This window comes from Oncorhynchus nerka, linkage group LG10 (genome assembly GCF_034236695.1).
Source record: "Oncorhynchus nerka isolate Pitt River linkage group LG10, Oner_Uvic_2.0, whole genome shotgun sequence".
NCBI lineage: Eukaryota > Metazoa > Chordata > Actinopteri > Salmoniformes > Salmonidae > Oncorhynchus > Oncorhynchus nerka.
In genome coordinates this window covers 83799450-83824987 of record NC_088405.1, presented here as the reverse complement: position 1 = coordinate 83824987, position 25538 = coordinate 83799450, and the positions used below count along the sequence as shown (strand labels likewise).

At 44.0% G+C, this 25538-nt stretch overlaps 1 protein-coding gene and 1 long non-coding RNA gene across 5 annotated transcripts in view; one reads left to right on the top strand and one right to left on the bottom strand.

The window, feature by feature from the left end:
* The first annotated feature begins 8955 nt into the window (after positions 1-8955).
* Positions 8956-10481, top strand: LOC115136132 (uncharacterized). Its single transcript, XR_010464940.1, has 3 exons — positions 8956-9215; positions 9566-9605; positions 9718-10481. It is a non-coding gene; the product is annotated as an uncharacterized LOC115136132 (long non-coding RNA).
* A 5029-nt stretch (positions 10482-15510) lies between these two features.
* Positions 15511-25538, bottom strand: part of LOC115136131 (vasodilator-stimulated phosphoprotein-like) — a 59029-nt gene continuing 49001 nt past the window's right edge. For 3 of the 4 annotated variants that reach the window (XM_029671595.2, XM_029671594.2, XM_029671593.2), the window contains exons 9-13: positions 23617-23659; positions 23256-23357; positions 20428-20497; positions 19955-20012; positions 15511-17969 (exon numbers count right to left, since the gene is read on the bottom strand). In XM_029671595.2, the coding sequence (XP_029527455.1) occupies positions 17932-17969; positions 19955-20012; positions 20428-20497; positions 23256-23357; positions 23617-23659 (311 nt within the window). In that variant the 3' untranslated portion in view covers positions 15511-17931. The remainder of the gene's footprint in view (positions 17970-19954; positions 20013-20427; positions 20498-23255; positions 23358-23616; positions 23660-25538) is intronic. The other variant, XM_029671596.2, reaches the window with a different exon arrangement.

Genomic DNA, 25538 nt, shown 5'->3' with positions numbered 1-25538 from the left:
GAGGAAAAGATTATGATTATTAGAAAGCAAATTACGGACTCCTCTTTAAACCTGCGTATTCCTCCAAACCTCAGTTGTCCTGAGTCTGCACAACTCTGCCAGGACCTAGGATCAAGAGAGACGCTCAAGTGTTTTAGTACTATATCTCTTGACACAATGATGAAAATAATCATGGCCTCTAAACCTTCAAGCTGCATACTGGACCCTATTCCAACTAAACTACTGAAAGAGATGCTTCCTGTGCTTGGCCCTCCTATGTTGAACATAATAAACGGCTCTCTATCCACTGGATGTGTACCAAACTCACTAAAAGTGGCAGTAATAAAGCCTCTCTTGAAAAAGCCAAACCTTGACCCAGAAAATATAAAAATCTATCGGCCTATATCGAATCTTCCATTCCTCTCAAAAATTTTAGAGAAGGCTGTTGCGCAGCAACTCACTGCCTTCCTGAAGACAAACAATGTATACGAAATGCTTCAGTCTGGTTTTAGACCCCATCATAGCACTGAGACGGCACTTGTGAAGGTGGTAAATGACATTTTAATGGCATCTGTCCTCGTGCTCCTAGACCTTAGTGCTGCTTTTGATACCATCGATCACCACATTCTTTTGGAGAGATTGGAAACCCAAATTGGTCTACACGGACATGTTCTGGCCTGGTTTAGATCTTATCTGTCGGAAAGATATCAGTTTGTCTCTGTGAATGGTTTGTCCTCTGACAAATCAACTGTAAATTTCGGTGTTCCTCAAGGGTACGTTTTAGGACCACTATTGTTTTCACTATATATTTTACCTCTTGGGGATGTTATTCGAAAACACAATGTAAACTTTCACTGCTATGCGGATGACACACAGCTGTACATTTCAATGAAACATGGTGAAGCCCCAAAATTGCCGTCGCTAGAAGCATGTGTTTCAGACATAAGGAAGTGGATGGCTGCAAACTTTCTACTATTAAACTCGGACAAAACAGAGATGCTTGTTCTAGGTCCCAAGAAACAAAGAGATCTTCTGTTGAATCTGACAATTAATCTTAATGGTTGTACAGTCGTCTCAAATAAAACTGTGAAGGACCTCGGCGTTACTCTGGACCCTGATCTCTCTTTTGAAGAACATATCAAGACCATCTCGAGGACAGCTTTTTTCCATCTACGTAACATTGCAAAAATCAGAAACTTTCTGTCCAAAAATGATGCAGAAAAATTAATCCATGCTTTTGTCACTTCTAGGTTAGACTACTGCAATGCTCTATTTTCCGGCTACCCGGATAAAGCACTAAATAAACTTCAGTTAGTGCTAAATACGGCTGCTAGAATCCTGACTAGAACCAAAAAATTTGATCATATTACTCCAGTGCTAGCCTCTCTACACTGGCTTCCTGTCAAAGCAAGGGCTGATTTTGAGGTTTTACTGCTAACCTACAAAGCATTACATGGGCTTGCTCCTACCTATCTCTCTGATTTGGTCCTGTCGTACATACCTACACGTACGCTACGGTCACAAGACGCAGGCCTCCTAATTGTCCCTAGAATTTCTAAGCAAACAGCTGGAGGCAGGGCTTTCTCCTATAGAGCTCCATTTTTATGGAACGGTCTGCCTACCCATGTCAGAGACGCAAACTCGGTCTCAACCTTTAAGTGTTTACTGAAGACTCATCTCTTCAGTGGGTCATATGATTGAGTGTAGTCTGGCCCAGGAGTGGGAAGGTGAACGGAAAGGCTCTGGAGCAACGAACCGCTCTTGTTGTCTCTGCCTGGCCGGTTCCCCTCTTTCCACTGGGATTCTCTGCCTCTAACCCTATTACAGGGGCTGAGTCACTGGCTTACTGGGGCTCTCTCATGCCGTCCCTGGAGGGGGTGCGTCACCTGAGTGGGTTGATTCACTGTTGTGGTCATCCTGTCTGGGTTGGCGCCCCCCCTTTGGGTTGTGCCGTGGCGGAGATCTTTGTGGGCTATACTCAGCCTTGTCTCAGGATGGTAAGTTGGTGGTTGAAGATATCCCTCTAGTGGTGTGGGGGCTGTGCTTTGGCAAAGTGGGTGGGGTTATATCCTTCCTGTTTGGCCCTGTCCGGGGGTGTCCTCGGATGGGGCCACAGTGTCTCCTGACCCCTCCTGTCTCAGCCTCCAGTATTTATGCTGCAGTAGTTTATGTGTCGGGGGGCTGGGGTCAGTTTGTTATATCTGGAGTACTTCTCCTGTCCTATTCGGTGTCCTGTGTGAATATAAGTGTGCGTTCTCTAATTCTCTCCTTCTCTCTTTCTTTCTCTCTCTCGGAGGACCTGAGCCCTAGGACCATGCCCCAGGACTACCTGACATGATGACTCCTTGCTGTCTGTCCCCAGTCCACCTGGCCATGCTGCTGCTCCAGACCTGAGCCCTAGGACCGTGCCCCAGGACTACCTGACATGATGACTCCTTGCTGTCCCCAGTCCACCTGACTGTGCTGCTGCTCCAGTTTCAACTGTTCTGCCTTATTATTATTCATTTACATTACATTTAAGTCATTTAGCAGACGCTCTTATCCAGAGCGACTTACAAATTGGTGCTTTCATCTTATGACATCCAGTGGAACAGCCACTTTACAATAGTGCATCTAGGTCTTTTAAGGGGGGGGGGGTGAGACGGATTAATTATCCTATCCTAGGTATTCCTTAAAGAGGTGGGGTTTCAGGTGTCTCCGGAAGGTGGTGATTGACTCCGCTGTCCTGGCGTCGTGAGGGAGTTTGTTCCACCATTGGGGGGCCAGAGCAGCGAACAGTTTTGACTGGGCTGAGCGGGAACTGTACTTCCTCAGTGGTAGGGAGGCGAGCAGGCCAGAGGTGGATGAACGCAGTGCCCTTGTTTGGGTGTAGGGCCTGATCAGAGCCTGGAGGTACTGAGGTGCCGTTCCCCTCACAGCTCCGTAGGCAAGCACCATGGTCTTGTAGCGGATGCGAGCTTCAACTGGAAGCCAGTGGAGAGAGCGGAGGAGCGGGGTGACGTGAGAGAACTTGGGAAGGTTGAACACCAGACGGGCTGCGGCGTTCTGGATGAGTTGTAGGGGTTTAATGGCACAGGCAGGGAGCCCAGCCAACAGCGAGTTGCAGTAATCCAGACGGGAGATGACAAGTGCCTGGATTAGGACCTGCGCCGCTTCCTGTGTGAGGCAGGGTCGTACTCTGCGGATGTTGTAGAGCATGAACCTACAGGAACGGGCCACCGCCTTGATGTTAGTTGAGAACGACAGGGTGTTGTCCAGGATCACGCCAAGGTTCTTAGCGCTCTGGGAGGAGGACACGATGGAGTTGTCAACCGTGATGGCGAGATCATGGAACGGGCAGTCCTTCCCCGGGAGGAAGAGCAGCTCCGTCTTGCCGAGGTTCAGCTTGAGGTGGTGATCCGTCATCCACACTGATATGTCTGCCAGACATGCAGAGATGCGATTTGCCACCTGGTCATCAGAGGGGGGAAAGGAGAAGATTAATTGTGTGTCGTCTGCATAGCAATGATAGGAGAGACCATGTGAGGTTATGACAGAGCCAAGTGACTTGGTGTATAGCGAGAATAGGAGAGGGCCTAGAACAGAGCCCTGGGGGACACCAGTGGTGAGAGCGCGTGGTGAGGAGACAGATTCTCGCCACGCCACCTTTTTTAATTTTTTTTTAAATTTTACCTTTATTTAACCAGGCAAGTCAGTTAAGAACACATTCTTATTTTCAATGACGGCCTGGGAACAGTGGGTTAACTGCCTGTTCAGGGGCAGAATGACAGATTTGTACCTTGTCAGCTCGGGGGTTTGAACTCGCAACCTTCCGGTTACTAGTCCAACGCTCTAACCACTAGGCTACGCTGCCGCACCTGGTAGGAGCGACCTGTCAGGTAGGACGCAATCCAAGCATGGGCCGCGCCGGAGATGCCCAACTCGGAGAGGGTGGAGAGGAGGATCTGATGGTTCACAGTATCGAAGGCAGCCGATAGGTCTAGAAGGATGAGAGCAGAGGAGAGAGAGTTAGCTTTAGCAGTGCGGAGTGCCTCCGTGATACAGAGAAGAGCAGTCTCAGTTGAATGACTAGTCTTGAAACCTGACTGATTTGGATCAAGAAGGTCATTCTGAGAGAGATAGCGGGAGAGCTGGCCAAGGACGGCACGTTCAAGAGTTTTGGAGAGAAAAGAAAGAAGGGATACTGGTCTGTAGTTGTTGACATCGGAGGGATCGAGTGTAGGTTTTTTCAGAAGGGGTGCAACTCTCGCTCTCTTGAAGACGGGAGGGACGTAGCCAGCGGTCAGGGATGAGTTGATGAGCGAGGTGAGGTAAGGGAGAAGGTCACCGGAGATGGTCTGGAGAAGAGAGGAGGGGATAGGGTCAAGCGGGCAGGTTGTTGGGCGGCCGGCCGTCACAAGACGCGAGATGTCATCTGGAGAGAGAGGGGAGAAAGAGGTCAGAGCACAGGGTAGGGCAGTGTGAGCAGAACCAGCGGTGTCGTTTGACTTAGCAAACGAGGATCGGATGTCGTCGACCTTCTTTTCAAAATGGTTGACGAAGTCATCTGCAGAGAGGGAGGAGGGGGGAGGAGGATTCAAGAGGGAGGAGAAGGTGGCAAAGAGCTTCCTAGGGTTAGAGGCAGATGCTTGGAATTTAGAGTGGTAGAAAGTGGCTTTAGCAGCAGAGACAGAGGAGGAAAATGTAGAGCGGAGGGAGTGAAAGGATGCCAGGTCCGCAGGGAGGCGAGTTTTCCTCCATTTCCGCTCGGCTGCCCGGAGCCCTGTTCTGTGAGCTCGCAATGAGTCATCGAGCCACGGAGCGGGAGGGAGGACCGAGCCGGCCTGGAGGATAGGGGACATAGAGAGTCAAAGGATGCAGAAAGGGAGGAGAGGAGGGTTGAGGAGGCAGAATCAGGAGATAGGTTGGAGAAGGTTTGAGCAGAGGGAAGAGATGATAGGATGGAAGAGGAGAGAGTAGCGGGGGAGAGAGAGCGAAGGTTGGGACGGCGCGATACCATCCGAGTAGGGGCAGTGTGGGAAGTGTTGGATGAGAGCGAGAGGGAAAAGGATACAAGGTAGTGGTCGGAGACTTGGAGGGGAGTTGCAATGAGGTTAGTGGAAGAACAGCATCTAGTAAAGATGAGGTCGAGCATATTGCCTGCCTTGTGAGTAGGGGGAAGGTGAGAGGGTGAGGTCAAGAGGAGAGGAGTGGAAAGAAGGAGGCAGAGAGGAATGAGTCAAAGGTAGACGTGGGGAGGTTAAAGTCGCCCAGAACTGTGAGAGGTGAGCCGTCCTCAGGAAAGGAGCTTATCAAGGCATCAAGCTCATTGATGAACTCTCCGAGGGAACCTGGAGGGCGATAAATGATAAGGATGTTAAGCTTGAAAGGGCTGGTAACTGTGACAGCATGGAATTCAAAGGAGGCGATAGACAGATGGGTAAGGGGAGAAAGAGAGAATGACCACTTGGGAGAGATGAGGATCCCGGTGCCACCACCCCGCTGACCAGAAGCTCTCGGGGTGTGCGAGAGCACGTGGGCGGACGAAGAGAGAGCAGTAGGAGTAGCGGTGTTGTCTGTGGTGATCCATGTTTCCGTCAGTGCCAAGAAGTCGAGGGACTGGAGGGAGGCATAGGCTGAGATGAACTCTGCCTTGTTGGCCGCAGATGGGCAGTTCCAGAGGCTACCGGAGACCTGGAACTCCACGTGGGTCGTGCGCGCTGGGACCACCAGATTAGGGTGGCCGCGGCCATGCGGTGTGGAGCGTTTGTATGGTCTGTGCAGAGAGGAGAGAACAGGGATAGACAGACACATAGTTGACAGGCTAGAGAAGAGGCTACGCTAATGCAGAGTAGATTGGAATGACAAGTGGACTACACGTCTCGAATGTTCAGAAAGTTAAGCTTACGTAGCAAGAATCTAATTGACTAAAATGATTTAAATGATACAGTACTGCTGAGGTAGGCTAGCTGCGTTGTTGACACTACCCTAATCAAGTAGTTCCGTTGAGTGTGAAGTTTCTACAATGCTGCTATTCGGGGGCTAGCTGGCTAGCTAGCAGTGTTGGCTAGCTATGTAGCTAGCTACGATCAAACAAATCACACCGTTGGGACTGTAATGAAATGAAATGAAAATGTGATACTACCTGTGGAGCGAAGCGGAATGGGACCGGAATGCGAAAGTTCTATTCAGTAGATGTTGGCTGGCTGTTGGCTAGCTAGGAGTGTCTCCTACGTTAAGGACGACAAAATAGCTGGCTAGCTAACCTCGGTAATTTAAGATAATCACTCTAAGACTACACACTCTAAACTACACAATTATCTTGGATACGAAGACAGCAAAGACAACTATGTAGCTAGCTAATACTACACTAATCAAGTCGTTCAGTTGAGTGTGATAGTTACTACAGTGCTACGGTAGACGGTGAACGTGTTGGGCAGATAGGAGGACGACGAAATACGATAATTACGCAATTATCTTTGATACAACGACGGCTATGTAGCTAGCTAAGAAGAAATTGCTAAGATTAGACAAATCAGACCGTTGTACTATAATGAAATGTAATGAAATGTAATGAAAAAGTTATACAACCTGCAGACCGAAGGAGACCGAAGCGCGGATGCGACCGGCTCGCTCCAACGAGTTTTTGCTGGTCATTTATGAACATTTGAACATCTTGGCCATGTTCTGTTATAATCTCCACCCGGCACAGCCAGAAGAGGACTGGCCACCCCACATAGCCTGGTTCCTCTCTAGGTTTCTTCCTAGGTTTTGGCCTTTCTAGGGAGTTTTTCCTAGCCACCGTGCTTCTACACCTGCATTGCTTGCTGTTTGGGGTTTTAGGCTGGGTTTCTGTACAGCACATTGAGATATCAGCTGATGTACGAAGGGCTATATAAATCAATTTGATTTGATTTGATATTAAAACGGCTAAATGACTTATATGGAACAAATGTATAAATGAGTGCGGAAGGTAGCCTAGTTGTTAATAAGACAGTCAGGCCAGTGCGTGACCCATAATTGCTCAGTTGCTCTGGATAAGAGTGTCTGCCAAATTAGTAAAATGTAATAAATATACAACTAATATTGTTCCATCACTCACCCTTTCAAAAACTGGTTTGTCACCTGATTTCCCTTGAAATATCTGTGATGCTTTGTTAATCAAGCAGACTTTATGAGATCTCTGTACTTAAAGTTGTTTCCTGACTAGAGCTAGTTAACGTTATATGGTTAGACAAACGCAAATGCAGCTACTTTGCTGTTATTCTGGCTGCAGTGTTTGACGTGACTGTAAGTTAGCAGTAGTTGGCAAGCTAGCAAGCAAGGGATAAGAACGTTGGCAGCCAGTATGACAATAGAACGAATGACTGGGTCGCGCCCATAAGATACAGAACAAAATACTTAATGACTGTGTCACGTTTTTGGCAACAGAACCAATAGCACGAACGACAAACGATTTGTATCGGGACTGTATCTTGTGGAAGGATGAATAAACAAAAATAAAGTTTAATGAAAATATCTCAATCATTATTTTAATATGTTGGTAACCCATTGCATAACGCCCTCGAAGTGTGTGCTTGGCGGATATATTGGCACGGTGCCAATATATCCTCTGAACACCGGTATTATCACTTAAATATGTGATAGGTCAGGTTCGGGATCATTTTCAAGTCATCTTCTGGTTACAGTCCTAACCCTGGAACGGGTAGCACCGTAAAAAGGAGCTGGCTTTCTGAAAACGGTGTCCATTCTGTCTGTTCTCTATGGGCTGGGTTTCCATTTCGTTTAAAAGGAATTAGGATGATTTTAAGATGTTCTTAGTGCTACAATGCTTTTGGGAAACCCAGCCCAGGTTTCGTTGAAAGTTGTAATCATCCAAATTAAACGAATAATTGTGTTAGTGGCGGAGTTTGGGGTGAGAAGAACTGGAATGGTGTTACTCCAGCTAACAATTTAGTGATAATACCTAAGAAGCTGGTGTTTGGAGGATATATCGAGGGCCGGCAAACCGTGCCAATATATCCTCCAAACACCAGCTTCGAGGGCATTATCACGTTTATACAACAGGTTACCAACATAGTCAAATAATATTTCGTTAAAAACTTTATTTGTATGAATTTATTCACGCTATTTCATCCTTCCACAAGATATAGTCCTGACACAAATCTAAGGTTGCTACCCAAGCCGGCTGGTCGTTCATTCTATTTGTTCGGTTATCAGAGACACGACCCAGTTGTTCAGACTTTTTGTTCTGTATCTATGGATTCCATTGTCATACTGGCTGGCAATGTTCTTATCCCTTGCTTGCTAGCTAGCCAACTACGGCTAACTTACAGTCACGTAAAACAGTGCAGACAGTAGCTGTATTTGCATTTGTTTAACCTGTTTTCTAGTGACATTTATTTGGATACATCCATAACAATGAGCTAATGAGGCGCGATTTCGCCTGGCATAGAAAATGTGCTCTCTCCTCAGGACACTGTTCAGAGGAGCAAGCTAACAACACAGCCAACTGAATCTGGAAAGACTACAAACTAGATGCACTTCATTCCGTTTTACTTTTTTTCAATTTACATTTCTTTGTATATTTCCATAAAAATGATGCCCGCTGATTCATGTTTTCGACAGGCTGAGAAACGCTGCCTGTCTTCTCCTGAATATTGAAACAATGTTGCAAATGTCAGAGAGACAGGAGCTAATGTTTAAACACATATCTGCTGTTGAAAACTACATGTTGGTCTAAAATAAATGTGAGATAATGTTTTAATGCTTTTTATAATGGAGATCAATTATATAACTTGCCTGGCTGGGCTGATGAGACAGTGGATTGCGCAGTCAGATGGAACAGAGTAAATAGGCATTTTAACGTCATAGATTTAGCTGGTGGTAACTTGTGGAATTAGACACTGGCTGAAATGCGCTTTTAACCAATCAGCATTAGACCCACCAGTTGTATAATAGGACATTAGTATACAACAGACCTCCCACTGTCCTCACTTTCAGGATCCAGTCCTACGTACCAACCTACCTGCTGTCCTCATGCACTTTGATTATGCTGTAGCACTTAGCACCATGACCAAGATCTCTATTCATTTAAGTGATCAGATCAGGGCTTTCAGGAGGAAGGGGAAATCTACTGAGGACATTTCAAAAATACTGTTCGATTTGGGGATTACAGTCACGGACAGTGCTATTCGAAAACACTATCGTCAGATGCCTGTTTTACGCCGAACGCGAAAGCCCAGGAAAATGAACAGGTAGCGTATTAGTATACAGTACGCCTAATAATGCTAAACATAATGTTTAAATACATCTACTGTTAGCCTTTACTGTATGCTGCACATTTTTAGATTGTATACCATTTCCAGCAAGACTATTCAAGCCATCTACTCACTGATTGATGAAGATGATGAGCGATCGGCGAAGGAGATCTGGAATCTGTTGGCATCACAGCACAACATCAACATTGCTCTAATCACAGTCAGAAGGCAGTTGAAGAAACTTGGGTGGATTTATAAGAATAAGGCTCGGTATGAAACATGTTTTTGAAGGTATTGTAGGCTTCTTGTTTTACAGAACATTAACCATGTGTGTTCTTGTTCTGTAGTTTCGACCCAATGGAAAAACGCATGGTTCCAAAGAAAGCGGTGAGTTTTGCTAGATTCCTAAAACGTGTATGTGTATGCAGCATTTGTGTAGAACAGTCACTTGTGATTGTTAAGATTGAGTGAGCTAATGCATCTACTGTTTCTATCATAGGCCATGATAGATGGGGGGCCAGCGCAGTACCATTCCGCTCAGCTGATGAAGTTGCACATGGAGCAGATTCAAACTTTGAAAACTGACATCGAGTCATTGAAGGTAGACCAGCAGAAAGAGAAACATTCTCTGAGGGTAGAGATACGGGCTACAGCTGATGCATTGGTCCAGAGCCAGGTGGCATTGACAGAGTGCCAGGCCGCATTGGTGGAGAGTCAGACAGAGAATGGCTCGTTGAAGAGGGCGAGGGAAGAGATGATGGAGTCACAATTCATGCCAATCCATGTGAGCTCCGGAACTCCACTTCCGACAGGCAGTTCGTCAGTTCACCCTGACATTTCCATTCCTCGACTGACACCAGAACGTAACGAACTGCTCACCGAGCACAGCATGGGCCGCCCGGACCGTTATGCTGTTGTGCTATTCCAAGAATGCGTAACCAAAGAGAGATATCGCGAGTGGGCACAGAATACCAATTGGGATGGATCCAGAGGCAAATTTGGCTTACCAGTGAATCTCCGAGTGTTCATCATGAAAAATGTGTCTCAGATGTTTCTCTCCTTGAGTGATGCAACCCGAAAAAGCATAAAAGATAGAGTAAATGAATATTTGAGGAAGCCGAGGAAGTCTGGATATGGCATGGCCCGTTTTCCTTGAATTAGGCATATGTCTACAGTATGTAGGCTAGTAAAATTATAGTTGCCCTGTTTGCTGTTTTTGTCACACTTTACAGTGGCCTAATAAACATCCATATTTTGAATGTATTTTATTTTTATTTGTATCGAACTCAATAATATACATTCTACTACTGTAGATAGGGGCCGTCATTGTAAATAAGAATTTGTTCTTAACTGACTTGCCTAGTTAAATAAAGTTTAAATAAAAAAATAGGGCTTACAGTAGTGATGGACATAGGTCACAATCAATTCATGCCTTGACGAGCCATTAAATTGGCTAGCTGAAACCCTCATAATAGCTAATTGGTGATCGAAATTACTTTGACTGAGACACACAAAACCATTTGAATTTGTATATGCAAGCAATTACATCGCAGAAGTTGGTGTTACTCAGAAAGAAAACATGGATACAAGATTAGAAAATATATATAAAACACGAAAATACCCTGTAGAAACGAAATAAAAGGACTATAGGCGGGTTTAAACGAGTACGCCAGCCGTTCCACTAAAATCACAATGTTTACCATTTATAGGCCTATAGTCATGTTACAAAGGGTGTTTAAAAAAAAATTGAAACCACCAAATGTCGGCCTTTAACCGTCCGAATATTTCATACAATATTCGGAACACATTTCTATGAATGTATGGCTTGAAATGTAATGATGGATGTTTTAGGTAGGCTGACATATGCCACTGTAAAATGCATTTGTGCTTTTATTGGAATAGAAACACAGATCAATCCATTTAATGCAGTTAAAATAAATCGTGAATAATACATGCCACTTAGCCCTATCATTTTATTTTCGTGAAGGGATTAGGGCTACATAATCTCAAACGGCAGCGATCAAATGATTTGCGCACAGAAGCAAGCACCAACAAGCTGAAGAATGGGATGTAATTTGGTTGGCAAATTGCATATTATGAGAAACCTTGACAAGAACACAATCCTAACGTCTGGTCTGCATCACAGGAGGTTGGTGGCACCTTAACTGGGGAGAACGGGCTCGTGGTAATGACTGGAGCGGGGTCTTTGGAATGGTATCAAACACATGGTTTCCAGGTGTTTTACTGCCATTCCATTTGCTCCGTCCCTGCCATTATTATGAGCCATTCTCAGCAGCCTTCACTGCTCTGCATGCAACTGAAAAGTCAAATTTGTTGGAATTATGCCTTGCTGTTAAATACATCAGCGTCTCGTCAGCAACACTAAAAAAGTACTTCCGGGTCACAGAATTTCAGAACTGCAAAATAAAAGCCCCCCCCCATGTAATAGTAGAAAAGTGTGAATAACCTGTATATATTGGAAAATGAAAAATAAATGTCTAACCATGAACCATTATTCACATGTTCATATTTAAGAGACATTTGCATCAAATGTGAGTTTTAAAACATGTTCCAATTAAGTGATAATGCCATCGAAGCCGGTGTTTAGTTGTCTCATAGTAATGAATATGTAGGGTCGGGATGAGACAGACAGGTAGGCAGTATTTCTCAGCCAGTTGAAATCATGAATCAGCTGGCATCATTTGTATGTATATATACAAAGAAATGTAAATTGAAAAAGGTAAAACGAAACGAAGTGGAGCTAGTTTGCATTCTTTCCAGCTTCAGTTTGAAGTTATTGTGTTAGCTGTGTTTTTGGTTAGCTCCCCTGAACAACAGTGACCTGAGGAGAGAGCACATTTACTATGACAGGCTAAATCGCGCCTCATTAGCTCATTGTTATGTATCCATAAACGTCACTAGAAAACAGCTTAAACAAATGCAAATGCAGCTACTGTCTGCACTGTTTGACGCGACTGTAGCTAGCAATAAGAACGTTTCCAGCCAGCATTTTAAATTTAATTCTACCTTTATTTAACCAGGCAAGTCAGTTAAGAACACATTCTTATTTTCAATGACGGCCTGTGAACAGTGGGTTAACTGCCTGTTCAGGGGCAGAACGAGAGATTTGTACCTTGTCAGCTCGGGGGTTTGAACTCATAACCTTCCGGTTACTAGTCCAACGCTCTAACCACTAGGCTACGCTGCCGCCCTGCATGACAATGAAACATTTAGAACTGTTCTGGCCATAGATACAGAACAAAAAGACAGGATTGGGTCCACGTCTCTGGCAACCGAACCAATAGAACGAAAGACTAGCCGGCTTGGATAGCAACCCTAGATTTGTTTCGGTACTATATCTTGTGGAAGGATGAAATAGTATGAATAAATAAATCAAAATAAAGTTTAATGAAGATCTGTCAATCATTATTTGAACATGTTAGTAATCCATTGTATAAAAGTGATAATGCCCTCGACGCAGGTGTTTGGAGGATGTATTGGCACGGTTTGCCTAACACCACCAGGAATTGAAACCATGTTGCAAATGTCGGAGAGACAAACAGCAAAGTTGAAAACTAAATGTTAGTCTAAAAGATGTCTAGATGCTTTTTATAGTGGAGATCAAGTTTATAATTTACCTGACTGGGCTGATGAGGCAGTCAGATGGAACAGAGTAAATAGGCATTTTAACGTAATAGATTTAGCTGGTGGTAATTTGTGGAATAGACACTGGCTGGAATGCGCTTTTAACCAATCAGCATTCAGGATTAGACCCACATTGTTTCAATATTCAAATTCAATCCCAGCTGTTCCATAGTAATGTGAACGTGTCGGGAGTCAGGATGAGACAGGCAGGCAGGCAGCTTTTCTCAGCCAGTCGAAATCATGAATCAGCATCATTTTTATGGATATATACAAAGAACTATCAATAGAAAACAGGTAAAACAAAACGAAGTGCCGCTAGATTGCATTCTTTCCAGCTTCAGTTTGAAGTGATTGTGTTAGCTGTGTTGTTGGTGTTGGATTCTGTATTTTACATTATAGCCATTAGCATATATATGATTAAATATTATCTGATGTTGGTTGTGTGGTGTCTGCATTTGTGCACTGGAGCATCATTATGAGATTAAACAACTGCTTGCTTACTTGCCTGTTTGTGTGTGACAAGAACTGAGTAACATGGTGTGACCTGCATGTTGCAAAACTGTAGATAACAGCCCAGCAGATGCTTTGTCCTTGTGTTTGTATGTAACAATATTGAGCACATGGTGTGACTTGCTGTATCTTACAAAGTTGTGATAGGGAGGGGTGGTCATCACGAGGTTAAACTGAGATGAAAAAATACTGAACAACACAATAGCAGGAACTGAGCAACTGTTATAACTAGGGGGTGATACCAGAACAGTAGGGATCTATATAGACGGAGGGAGGACTCCAAGAAGCACCAAAGAGGCGGGGACCCGCCTGAGCGCCTGCGATAGGCTGGGCAAGTTTAAACCACGCCCAGCCTCTACTGTGATAGGCCAACAGACGGGTTGGAACTATCACAGTATAAAGAATACTGTTTACATACATCCTGTCAGTTCTCTGTTCTGCCCTGCGTGAGCTCATTGTTATGGATGCATCCAAATAAATGTCACTAGAAAACAGCTTAAACAAACGCAAATGCAGATACTTTGCTGTTATTCTGGCTGTAATGTTTGACGTGACTGTAAATTAGCCGTAGTTGGCAAGCTAGCAAGCAAGGGATAAGAACGTTGCCTACCAGTATGATAAATAGCACACCTAGAACGAACGACTGAGTCGCGTCCATAGATACAGAACAAAAATACTTAACTAGGTCGCATCTCTGGCAACCGAACACTCACACTTTAACCCCCCCCCCCCCTACTTGCTTTGACCTTGCAGTACATTTTCACCAAAAAAAGTAGCTTACTATGACTGTGATATGTGGTTGCCTCACCTAGCCACCTTAAGACGAATGCACCAACTGTAAATCACTCTGTCATATAGCAGATGCTCTTGTCCAATGTAAAATGAGTTTAAATTAAGGAATGTCAAGTGCTCAGAGAAGACCCTCAGACTGCCAACTTAATATGCAAAATGTACACACTTGAGTCTAAAGAACCTGCTTCTTATCTTCACCCTGATGTAGCCAATAGTTCATATGATGGGGTGTCAGTGGTGCAGCTCAATCAAATCTGACACCCAACATTTTGGGAATTAATACTACCACTTAAAGACAGAAAGTTGGGGTAGAGGTTTATCAGATGAGGAAATACGAAACTTTTGGAGGGTTCAGGCGTACTCCGAATAATGGTGTGTTATGTTAACTCGTGACAAATGGGAGGGTCATTCAGAAACAAGGTGGGAGGCCTATTTACACCGCTGAGAACTTCAGTTGTGGTGTTTATGCGCGCTTGTTCTCTAAAGTAGTCTTATGAGAGGGCGATGTGACTACACTTTCTCACAACGGCATAGCATGTTTTACATGAGTTACCGGAGGAAATTACTTAGTTGAAATAAGTTAAGGTTTTAAGCTTGAACAATATAGCAGACTGATGAAATGAAGATATATGCTTAATTATGAGGTGATTTAGTGGTGGTTGGCACCAATATCGATAATTGTATATATCGATTCCGTTTGATATGAGCGAGGCATATCGTGATATTGGTTTATTCTTTGTGTTCCTACACTATTCTCGCTCTAAAAAAAGCATACATTACTGTTCCTGCATGCACAAAGACCTCCCACAGACCAAACATTTTTCCTGTACAGTGCTAAATTTGTACCAAATTGCTCAGGCACCCCATTTTAAGCTATTTGACCACAGTAAAAGGCTAGCAACTCTCCGTATTATTCAGAGTCCCATTAAATGACACCATATACTAAGTCTACAGACCCTGCTAAGTATTCCCAACCACACTTTTACATTGGCATAGCTTTTTTTTACTCTATAAAGACCATATGTAATTTATAGACCTACAGTGTACTGCATTGGGACCAATGAAATGTGTGGACTAGAAAGGACTGCTGGGTATTTAGACAACATTCATCCAACAAATAACACCACATATAGACTCGAGTGCTAGATCAATAGGGTCTGTAGAATATTGTTTGTTACATTACTTAAGCTCCAGCCATTTCTCAATATGCTCCACCTTATATTATATCAAGTAGTAATGATCTTTAGTTTAGATTTTCCCCCGATGATGCCATGACGCTTAATGTTAAATACTTCCCTTATGGTCTCTCCCCCCACCCCAAACCAACAGATGAGACGAACCACAGTTTGATTCAAGAAGCAGCTGTATTTGACCAGAAAGGTATCTCCAATCCAGTGTCTTTACAGCATTTTCTCTCACACAACATTTCAGTGTAAAAATCCTTCACTCTAATAATAGAAAATCACCTTCAATAAATCCAAAATAACAATTATAATGTATCTAAAAATAAATCAAGATTCCTCCCCCTGGGAACAGACTTCATTTCAATGTTTAGTTTTGATTTACATTTGGTTGAGTTGTCAACTAATGTGAATTCAAAGTGAAATAAACAAATGTCACCATGTCATTGGATTTAGACAAAAAGTTGGGTAAAAGAAAAAGAAAATTCCCTTAAGTTCATGATTTTTTTTCAAATCCAAACAGTATTCCATGCTGACTCAACCTCACATGGATTTTTTGTTGTTGTTGAAATGACATGGAAACAACGTTGATTCAACCAGTTTTTGCCCAGTGGGCTTCTATTTTCATTACCACAGAATTGCCAATGGAAATAGAAAACCATAAGGATTTTTTTAAGTACTACGTTTTTTTAGCTTAATCTATAGGATTGTAAGAGTGCTCAGGAGGTGAGGCAGACTTGCATTAGCGAAGATTGGCATCTCTATCGGACGAGGCCACAGAGGCGGCTAACATAATGGGTATTAAGTATCTTTATAAGAACATACAAAGTCGAGTAAGAGTCCCTGTCGCACTGTGGTATGTTGCAGTTACCTGCACTGCAGCAGAATCATACCAGGTACAGTCCCCTACCTGCTCTCCCCTCTCTCCCCTTTTCTTATGTGGTTACTAGAAGAGTAGGCAGTGTTAGGAGTGTAGAAAAAGAATGGACAGAACAGGCATGGTTCCCCATGTCATTGGGAAATGGATATGGTTGGCAACCTGTTGGATGTGCTGCACAGGGAGCTCAGAAATGTCACGGACATTGGAGTGCTTAAGAATTCATTCTTCATTCTTAAATAGATACAATTAAAATAACCTAAGATCCTATCAGCAATAGCTAATTGCTTTTAGAGGATAATGCCCATTCTAATCATTCCGTTTCTGTGACTAGGTGAGAATTGTCACCGTATACCAAAATCAAGCCCTGACCCTATGCACTTGTGGAGATCTGAAAGGATAAGATGGACATAAGTAATATGGTAATAGTTTCAACATGCTCTCTGATTGGCTGGATGCCATATTGCTTACACAAATCCAATCTTCTCACAACCCCACTAGTGAAGAAGGGAGGCAAAGGTTGTAGGGGGTAGGGGTTGATTTGGGATTGGACCTGTTTGTCATCCATAGGTGGTCTGCTGCGATCCTCTGTGCTAAATGCTAAAGAGAAGTGGGCATGGTGACTAGTATAGGACCTGTTGCAGACAGTCCTATCTAGCACTAAATGATATGCTTCCTCTAATCCCTGAGTTTGGAAAAAACAAAAAATTGATGTGAGGTGTAGCAAGCGCTCAGAGGAGTTGGCAACCCGTTCGCTATTAGAGTATAAGGTGGCAGTATAAGGTGGTTGAAGTTTCCTTAAGTACAGTTCTAGGATTAGCTTCCTCTCCCCCAAACTTAAACATAAGTGGAGAAAATGCAAAACTGACCCAAGATCAGGGTCTAGGAACAACTTCACCCTACTCCTATTAGGTGCAGTAGACAGACAGACATATATTTAACCAGATCTCTCTTATTGTTGCAAACTGGGATTTGTAGTTCCGACTGTTCCGGGGTTACACAGAGACTACAGAAAAAGGCAGGCCCTCTGATCCGATTCTCCTGTTTCACAGCTCCACCGTGTGGTCAACCGCTGCAGCTGAACCGTTTCCCCACAGATAGGTTGGTGTGAGAGTGAAATGTGCGACTGTTGACAATGTATTGTGTTTCGATGGTGTGGTTGACGGTATTCCCTGAATTCTCTGCATCAGGTTTGGGCTCAATCCGAATTGAAGTCAGTAAATTCAGAAAGTGAATTTAAAATCCAAAATGTGTCAAACTTGACATAAATAGCTTCTCCTTTTCAGTTTATTGAGAAGTGATTGAAATTAGATGCCCTTTTTTCAATAATTGAATTGGAATTTCAGTTGACTGCCTTCAATTCGAACTGAGCCAAACCTTGCTCCGCACTAGTGAAAAGTAAGGCTAGATACGTCCAGGTAAGATATGGGCGTTGACTTGGGAGGCAGGGAGAGAGTAGAGTAAGGTAGGCAGTGATGGTGGAGCAAGAGAGAAGCACAGCACAGCAGAGCTCTTGAAACCATAAGACAAACAAGAAAAACAGCCACTAAAAAGTTTGGAAGACTGCCGATTGGTACAGTCCTAAATGTATAGGTATGTGTGTGTGTGTAACGTTGAAGGAAATATATGAGCCATCCACCCCTCCATATGGCTATCTCTCCCTTCCACTCCACCCCCCCCCCACCCCCAGTGGCTGTATGTTGAGAGACTATACTGGTCCTCTCTTTTGTAGCTCCTGGATAAATGCTGAAAGAGAAAGGGAATTCATGAGAAAGAGAAAGGCACCAAAATTCCTTACACATTGTCTTGTGATTTAGTCATTATATAAAAAGTCCAAATATATGATTCGTAATATGTGAATTGAGAGAATATAAAATAAAATACTTTAAGTATTCAGACCCCTTGACTTTTTCCACATTTTGTTACATTTGTCTTATTCTAAAAGGGATTAAATAGTTTTTCCCTCAACAACCGACACACAATGCCCATAATGACAAAGCACAAAGAGTTTATTTTTTCCCCAGCAAATTTATAAAAAATAAACAGAAATATCACATTTACATAAGTATTCAGACCCTTTACTCAGTACTTTGTTAAAGCAGCTTTGGCAGCGAATACAACCTTGAGTCTTCTTGGGTATGACGCTACAAGCTTGGCACACTTGTATTTGGGGAGTTTCTCTCATTCTTCTCTGCAGACCCTCTCAAGCTCTGTCAGGTTGGATGGGGAGCGTTGCTGCACAACTATTTTCAGGTCTCTCCAGAGATGTTTGATCGGGTTCAAGTCCGTGCTCTAGCCGGGCCACTCAAGGACATTCAGAGACTTGTCCCGAAGCCACTCCTGCGTGGTCTTGGCTGTGTGCTTAGGGTCGTTGTCCTGTTGGAAGGTGAACCTTCGCCCCAGTCTGAAGTCCTGAGCGCTCTGGAACAGGTTTTCATCAAGGATCTCTGTATTTTACTCTGTTCATCTTTCCCTTGATCCTCACTAGTTTCCCAGTCCCTGCCGCTGAAAAACATCCCCCACAGCATGATGCTGCCATCACCATGCTTCACAGTAGGGATTGTGCCAGGTTTCCTTCAGATGTGACGCTTGGCATTCAGGTTTTATCAGACCAGAGAATCTTGTTTCTCGTGGTCTGAGAGTCATTAGGTGCCTTTTGGCAAACTCCAAGCCGGTTTTCATGTGCCTTTTACTAAGGAGTGGCTTCCGTCTGGCCACTCTACCATAAAGGCCTGATTAGTGGAGTGCTGCATAGATGGTTGTCCTTCTGGACGGTTTTCCATTTCCACAGAGGAACTCTGAAGCTCTGTCAGAGTGACCATCGGGTTTTTGGTCACCTCCCTGACCATGGCCCTTCTCCCCAGATTGTTCAGTTTGGCTGGGCGGCCAGCTCAAGGAAGAGTCTTGGTGGTTTCAAACCTCTTATATTTAAGGGACCCTCAATGCTGCAGACATTTTTGATACACTTCCCCAGATCTGTGCCTCAACACAATCCTGTCACGGAGCTCTACGGCCATTTCCTTCAACCTAATGGCTTGGTTTTTGCTCTGACATGCACTGTCAACTGTGGGACCTTATATAGACAGGTGTGTGCCTCTCCAAATCATGTCCAATCAATTGAATTTACCACAGGTGGACTCCAATCAAGTTGTAGAAACATCAAAGATGATCAATGTAAACAGGATGTACCTGAGCTCAATTTCGAGTCTCATAGCAAAGGGTCTGAATACTTATGCAAATAAGGTATTTGTTCTTTCTTTTTAACACATTTGCAAACATTTCGAAAAACCTGTTTTCACTTTGTCATCATGGGGTATTGTGTGTAGATTGATTAAACATTTTTTTTAAATACATAATCCTGTTAAGTAACAAAATGTGGAAATAATTCAGCGGTCTGAATACTTTCCCGAATGCACTGTATGTAGTGTTAGAGCACAGGAGGGTGGTGGCACCTTAGTTGGGGAGGACGGGATCATGGTAATGGCTGGAGTGGAATAAGTGGAATGTTAGTAAATACAACAAACACATGGGTTGAAAGCGTTTGATTCCGTTCCAGTCATTATCATGAGCCGTCCTCCCCTCAGTAGCCTCCACTGTTAGAGGCATATGAATATACTACTGCGGCTGGAGCAACATTGTATTGTGATTCTTATTGACTGTACTGCTAAAGACATACAAAAATACAAGCTAGGGAGTGCTCCTTGAAATGGATGGACAAATCAGGAACTCACCACAGATTATTTCATCCTTCACTTTATGGAGCTCTTTTCTCACTTCCTCAAGGATGTCCTAAACACACAAATAATCTTCATCATCACAGTCATTATCATTCTGATCATTGCCAATCAATTAAGCATATACTCTGAAACCAAGAACACCTGCTTTCCCACAAATACAAAACATGAATTAGTGTTAACTGACAATTTAAATGTATTTTTAATTTAACCTTTAACTAGGCAAGTCAGCTAAGAACAAATTCTTATTTACATTGACGGCCTACCCTGGCCAAACCCGGACAATGCTGGGCCAATTGTGCGCCATCCTATGGGACCCCCAATCACGGCTGGATGTGAGTCAGCCTGGATGATGCCAATAGTCATCCTCATCTGACACCATCAGTGGGGGAGCAATGGCCACCCTGTTATCTCTAGCCTACATACCAATAATCCTTTAAACAACATTAACAGGTAATGGTGGAGCTCACCTGTTTGATTCTCTCCATCTCTGTGTCTTCACTGCCTGTGCTGTCCGTGGTACTGTTCACTGCCTTCATCCTGAGAGAGAGATACAGTGAGAGAGAGAGAGATACAGCGAGAGAGAGAGAGATACAGTGAGAGAGAGAGAGATGCAGCGAGAGAGAGAGAGAGATAGAGAGAGAGAGAAAGGTGTGAGGAGAGGGAGAATGAAAAAAGGAGTGAATGGAGAGATGGGCAGAGAGAGGGAGGGCAACAACAAACCCCAAGGATATGGAAGCTCAGTTCGGGCAACAGTGGCGGGTTGTTGTGCTGCCATGGCAACAAATGGCGATCTTGACAGGAGCCACGGACCAGCCATCTTGTCACCGTTAACAGCAGAAGCGCAACGGAAAGCTGCAGACTGTTGTACCAACATAGAAACTTAAGTACTTTCAATGGTCAGCGTATTATTTTTAGTATTAGAGGTTGAAACCATTTCACTGAATGGGTCAAATTTGCCTACATTAGTTGCAATGGTTTGTTCCAACCAAGCACTAGTACACCAGATTGAATTTCATCATAGCCACTGGCCTTGAGTTAATCAGTTTTGTTTCCACATCTGAGGGAGACAGAATTGTTTTACTCAAGTGGTGACTTGAGCGAAACCCCAGTCCAGAAACATACCCTAACCCTTTGGCACTTGACGTAGATTTGAAAAAACAGGATAAGTATAAGTAATACGGTAGTTCCACCACCTTGGTCGCCCTCTGATAGGCTAGGTGGAATTTTCCCCATATTGCTTATACATATCCAATCCGTTCAAATCTATACCAGTGCCTAGGGTGTATAGAGGGTTGTTTCTGGGCCGTGCCCTGGACTAGGGTACTGTCATTAGCAGAAGTTGGACAGAAACGCTTAGTCAGAAGACATAGTAAAGACACACACAGCAGGCTCAAAGCAAGGCGGCAGCAAAAAATCAAATTTACTGAAACCATCTCTTGCACTTTTCCTGTGAAACTTTTTAAAATCTCAGCAAGACCGAAAAGACAAAAACAGGGAGTACCAAAGACATGGCCAGAACTTGAGAATTGCTAGGCCCTAAAGCAGTGTTTCCCAATCCTGGTCATTTATGTATATACAGTGAGGCAAGAAACTATTTAGTCAGCCACCAATTGTGCAAGTTCTCCCACTTAAAAAGATGAGGCCTGTAATTTTCATCATAGGTACACTTAAACTATGACAGACAAAATTAGGAAAAAAATCCAGAAAATCACATTGTAGGGTTTTTAATGAATTTATTTGCAAATTATGGTGGAAAATAAGTATTTGGTCACCTACAAACAAGCAAGATTTCTGGCTCTCACAGACCTGTAACTTCTTTAAGAGGCTCCTCTGTCCTCCACTGACATTTTCAATCTCTCCCTGTCCGAGTCTGTAATACCTACATGTCTTAGCCAGACCACCATAGTGCCTGTGCCCAAGAACACTAAGGTAACCTGCCTAAATGAAAACCGACCCATAGCAAGCACGTCTGTAGCCATGAAGTGCTTCGAAAGGCTGGTCATGGCTCACATCAACACCATTATCCCACAAACCCTAGACCCACTCCAATTTGCATACCGCCCTAACAGATCCACAGATGATGCAATCTCTATTGCACACCACACTACCCTTTAACACCTAGACAAAAGGAACACCTATATGAGAATGCTATTCATTGACTACAGCTCAGCATTCAACACCATAGTACCCTCAAAGCTCCTCAATAAGCTAAGGGCCCTGGGACTAAACACCTCCCTCTGCAACTGGATCCTGGACTTCCTGACGGTGGTAAGGGTAGGTAACAACACATCCGCCACGCTGATCCTCAACAAAGGGGCCCCTCAGGGGTGTGTGCTCAGTCCCCTCCTGTACTCCCTGTTCACTCATGACAGCATGGCCAGGCACGACTCCAACACCATCATTAAGTTTGCAGATGACACAACAGTGGTAGGCCTGATCATCGACAACAACAAGACAGCCTATAGGGAGGTCAGAGACCTGGCCGCATGGTGCCAGGACAACAACCTCTCCCTCAACGTGATCAAGACAAAGGAGATGATTGTGGACTACAGGAAAAAGAGGACAGAGCACACCCCCATTCTCATCGAAGGGGCTGCGTGGAGCAGGTTGAGAGCTTCAAGTTCCTTTGGTGTCCACATCACCAACAAACTAACATGGTCCAAGTACACCAAGACAGTCGTGAAGAGGGCATGACAAAATCTATTCCCCCTCAGGAGACTGAAAAGATTTGGCATGGGTCCTCAGATCCTCAAAAAGGTTCTACAGCTGCACCATCGAGAGCATCCTGACTGATTGCATCACTGAATGGTATGGTAACTGCTCGGCCTCCGACCGCAAGGCACTACAGAGGGTAGTGCGAACAGCCCAGTACATCACTGGGGCCAAGCTTCCTGCCATCCAGGACCTCTATACCAGGCGGTGTCAGAGGAAGGCCCTAAAAATTGTCCAAGACTCCAGCCATAGACTGTTCTCTCTGCTACCGCATGGCAAGCGGTACCGGAGAGCCAAGTCTAGGTCCAAGAGGCTTCTAAACAGCTTCTACCCCCCAAGCAAAGAGACTCCTGAACACCTAATCAAATGAATACCCAGATTTGCAACCAAAATAATGCATAGTGCATTAAATAAAATAAAAAAATAGAAAACTGATCATTTTTCCATAATTGAATCCAAACAGACTTCAAAAAGCACTCATTGCTCAGCACTACTAGTGAGACTGTAGCATAGCTGCAGACAGACGTGGAGTCCCGGCATAAGGGAAAAGGATGGGGGATGGGGGGGGGGTAAATAGGGGTACCTGGACACTGGGGTAGATGGAGAAGGGGGAACGGGAGGAAGGGCAGAGGTGGTGGGGCTTGGGCTGCTCTCCTGCACCTGGGTCTTGGTGGTTGAGTTAGTCCTGTTTGAGACATGCAAGAGTTTCTCTCAAACACACTCTCTCTTTACAGTGCCAGAAAGATGGGATAGAGAGGGGCAGGGCCGGCTCCACGGGGGTCACAGATTGAATTTGTGCCCACACAGTTGTCTCTCCGTAGTAAACATAAAAACAGTTATTGTAGTGAATTAAACTGGGGGGACTGTAATTTCCTGCACCACAGGTATGCGAGACAGCGTGTTGGTGTTTATTGTGTGGACATTCAGACGGGTGAATTGCCTACCTTGGCATGGTGGCGGATTTCTCCCACGGTCTCCTGAGGGAGTCTGTCATGGCAAAAGTAGATCATGAAACATCAAAATCTATATTATGTTTATGAGCTATATTATACTTTATTCAGTAAAAAGGCCAACCAGTGCTTCACAGCTCAAATCAGACAAAGGATAGATCATTCAAAGAGATCTGGGTTGTATTCATTAGTGCACACTGTAGGAAAAGAAAAGGGAAAACTGGGTTTAGGTAGTCCCTCCCTGTTTTGGTGTGTTTTCTTCCATTTGGTACCTAATGAATATGACCCAGGAAACTACACCAGCTGTCACAAGTTAAATGTGTACAAACATAAGACTTCCAGTGCATTCGCAAAGTATTCAGACCCCTTCACTTTTTCAACATTTTGTTACATTACAGCCTTATTCTAAAATTAATTAAACTGTTTCTCCCCCTCAAATCTACACAATAGTAATGACAAAGCAAATACAGATTTGATTTTTTGCAAATGTATTAAAAAACGACAACTGAAATACCACATTTACAGAAGTATTCAGACCCTTTACTCAGTACTTTGTAGAAGCACCTTTGGTAGCGATTACAGCCTTGCGTCTTCTGGTGTATGACGCTACAAGCTTGGCACACCTGTATTTGGGGAGTTGGTCCCATTCTTCTCAAGTGGTCACGTTGTATGGGGAGCGTCGCTGCACAGCCATTTTCAGGACTCTCCAGAGATGTTCGATCTTGTTCAAGTCCGGGCTCTGGCTGGGCCACTCAAAGACATTCAGAGACGTGTCCCGAAGCCACTCCTGCGTGGTCTTGGCTGTGTGCTTAGGGTCGTTGTCCTGTTGGAAGGTGAACCTTCACCCCAACCTGAAGCCCTGAGCACTCTGGAGCAGGTTTTCATCAAGGATCTCTCTGTACTTTGCTCCATTCATCTTTCCCTCGATCCTGACTAATCTCCCAGTCCCTGCCGCTGAAAAACATCACCACAGCATGATGATGCCACCACCATGCTTCCACCGTAGGGACGGTGCCAGGTGTCCTCCAGATGTGATGCTTGTCATTCAGACAGGTGTGTGCCTTTCCAAATCATGTCCAATCAATTTAATTTACCACAGGTGGACTCCAATCAAGTTGTAGAAACATCAAGGATGATCAATGAAAACAGGAGCACCCGAGCTCAATTTCGAGTCTCATAGCAAAGGGTCTGAATACTTATGTAAATAAGGTATATATATATTTTTATATACATTTGCAAAAAAATGTATAAAAACCAGTTTTATTTGTGTCATTATGGGGTATTGTGTGTAGATTGATGAGGAATAAAAAATGAAATTATTACATTTTAGAATAAGGCTGCAACGAAACAAAATGTGGAAAAAGTGAAGGGGTCTGAATACTTTCCGAATGCATTGTACATCATTTTAAGATCAGTGGAGTGTTCCAGAAAACAGGACCATTAACCAGCTAACTTTGATAAGCAGTAAAATACTATACATCTTTTGATTTTAGAAAGCTAAACTTGGATATGGGTTGTTGGTTGTCGAGTCAATTATACCATGCTAATTTCAAGTCTATACATCTTAAAAACGATGCTATTTCAGAAACGCGTCATTTGTGACACACAATGCAAATAGTCCGGGTAGCCATTTGATTACCTGTTCAGGAGTCTTATGGCTTGGGGTAAAAAGTGTTGAGAAGCCTTTTTGTCCTAGACTTGGCACTCCAGTACCGCTTGCCATGCGGTAGTAGAGAGAACAGTCTATGACTGGGGTGGCTGGGATCTTTAACCATTTTTAGGGCCTTCCTCTGACACCGTCTGGTGTCGAGGTCCTGGATGGCAGGCAGCTTAGTCCCAGTGATGTACTGGGCCGTACGCACTACCCTCTGTAGTGCCTTGCGGTCAGAGGCCGAGCAATTCCCGTACCAGGCAGT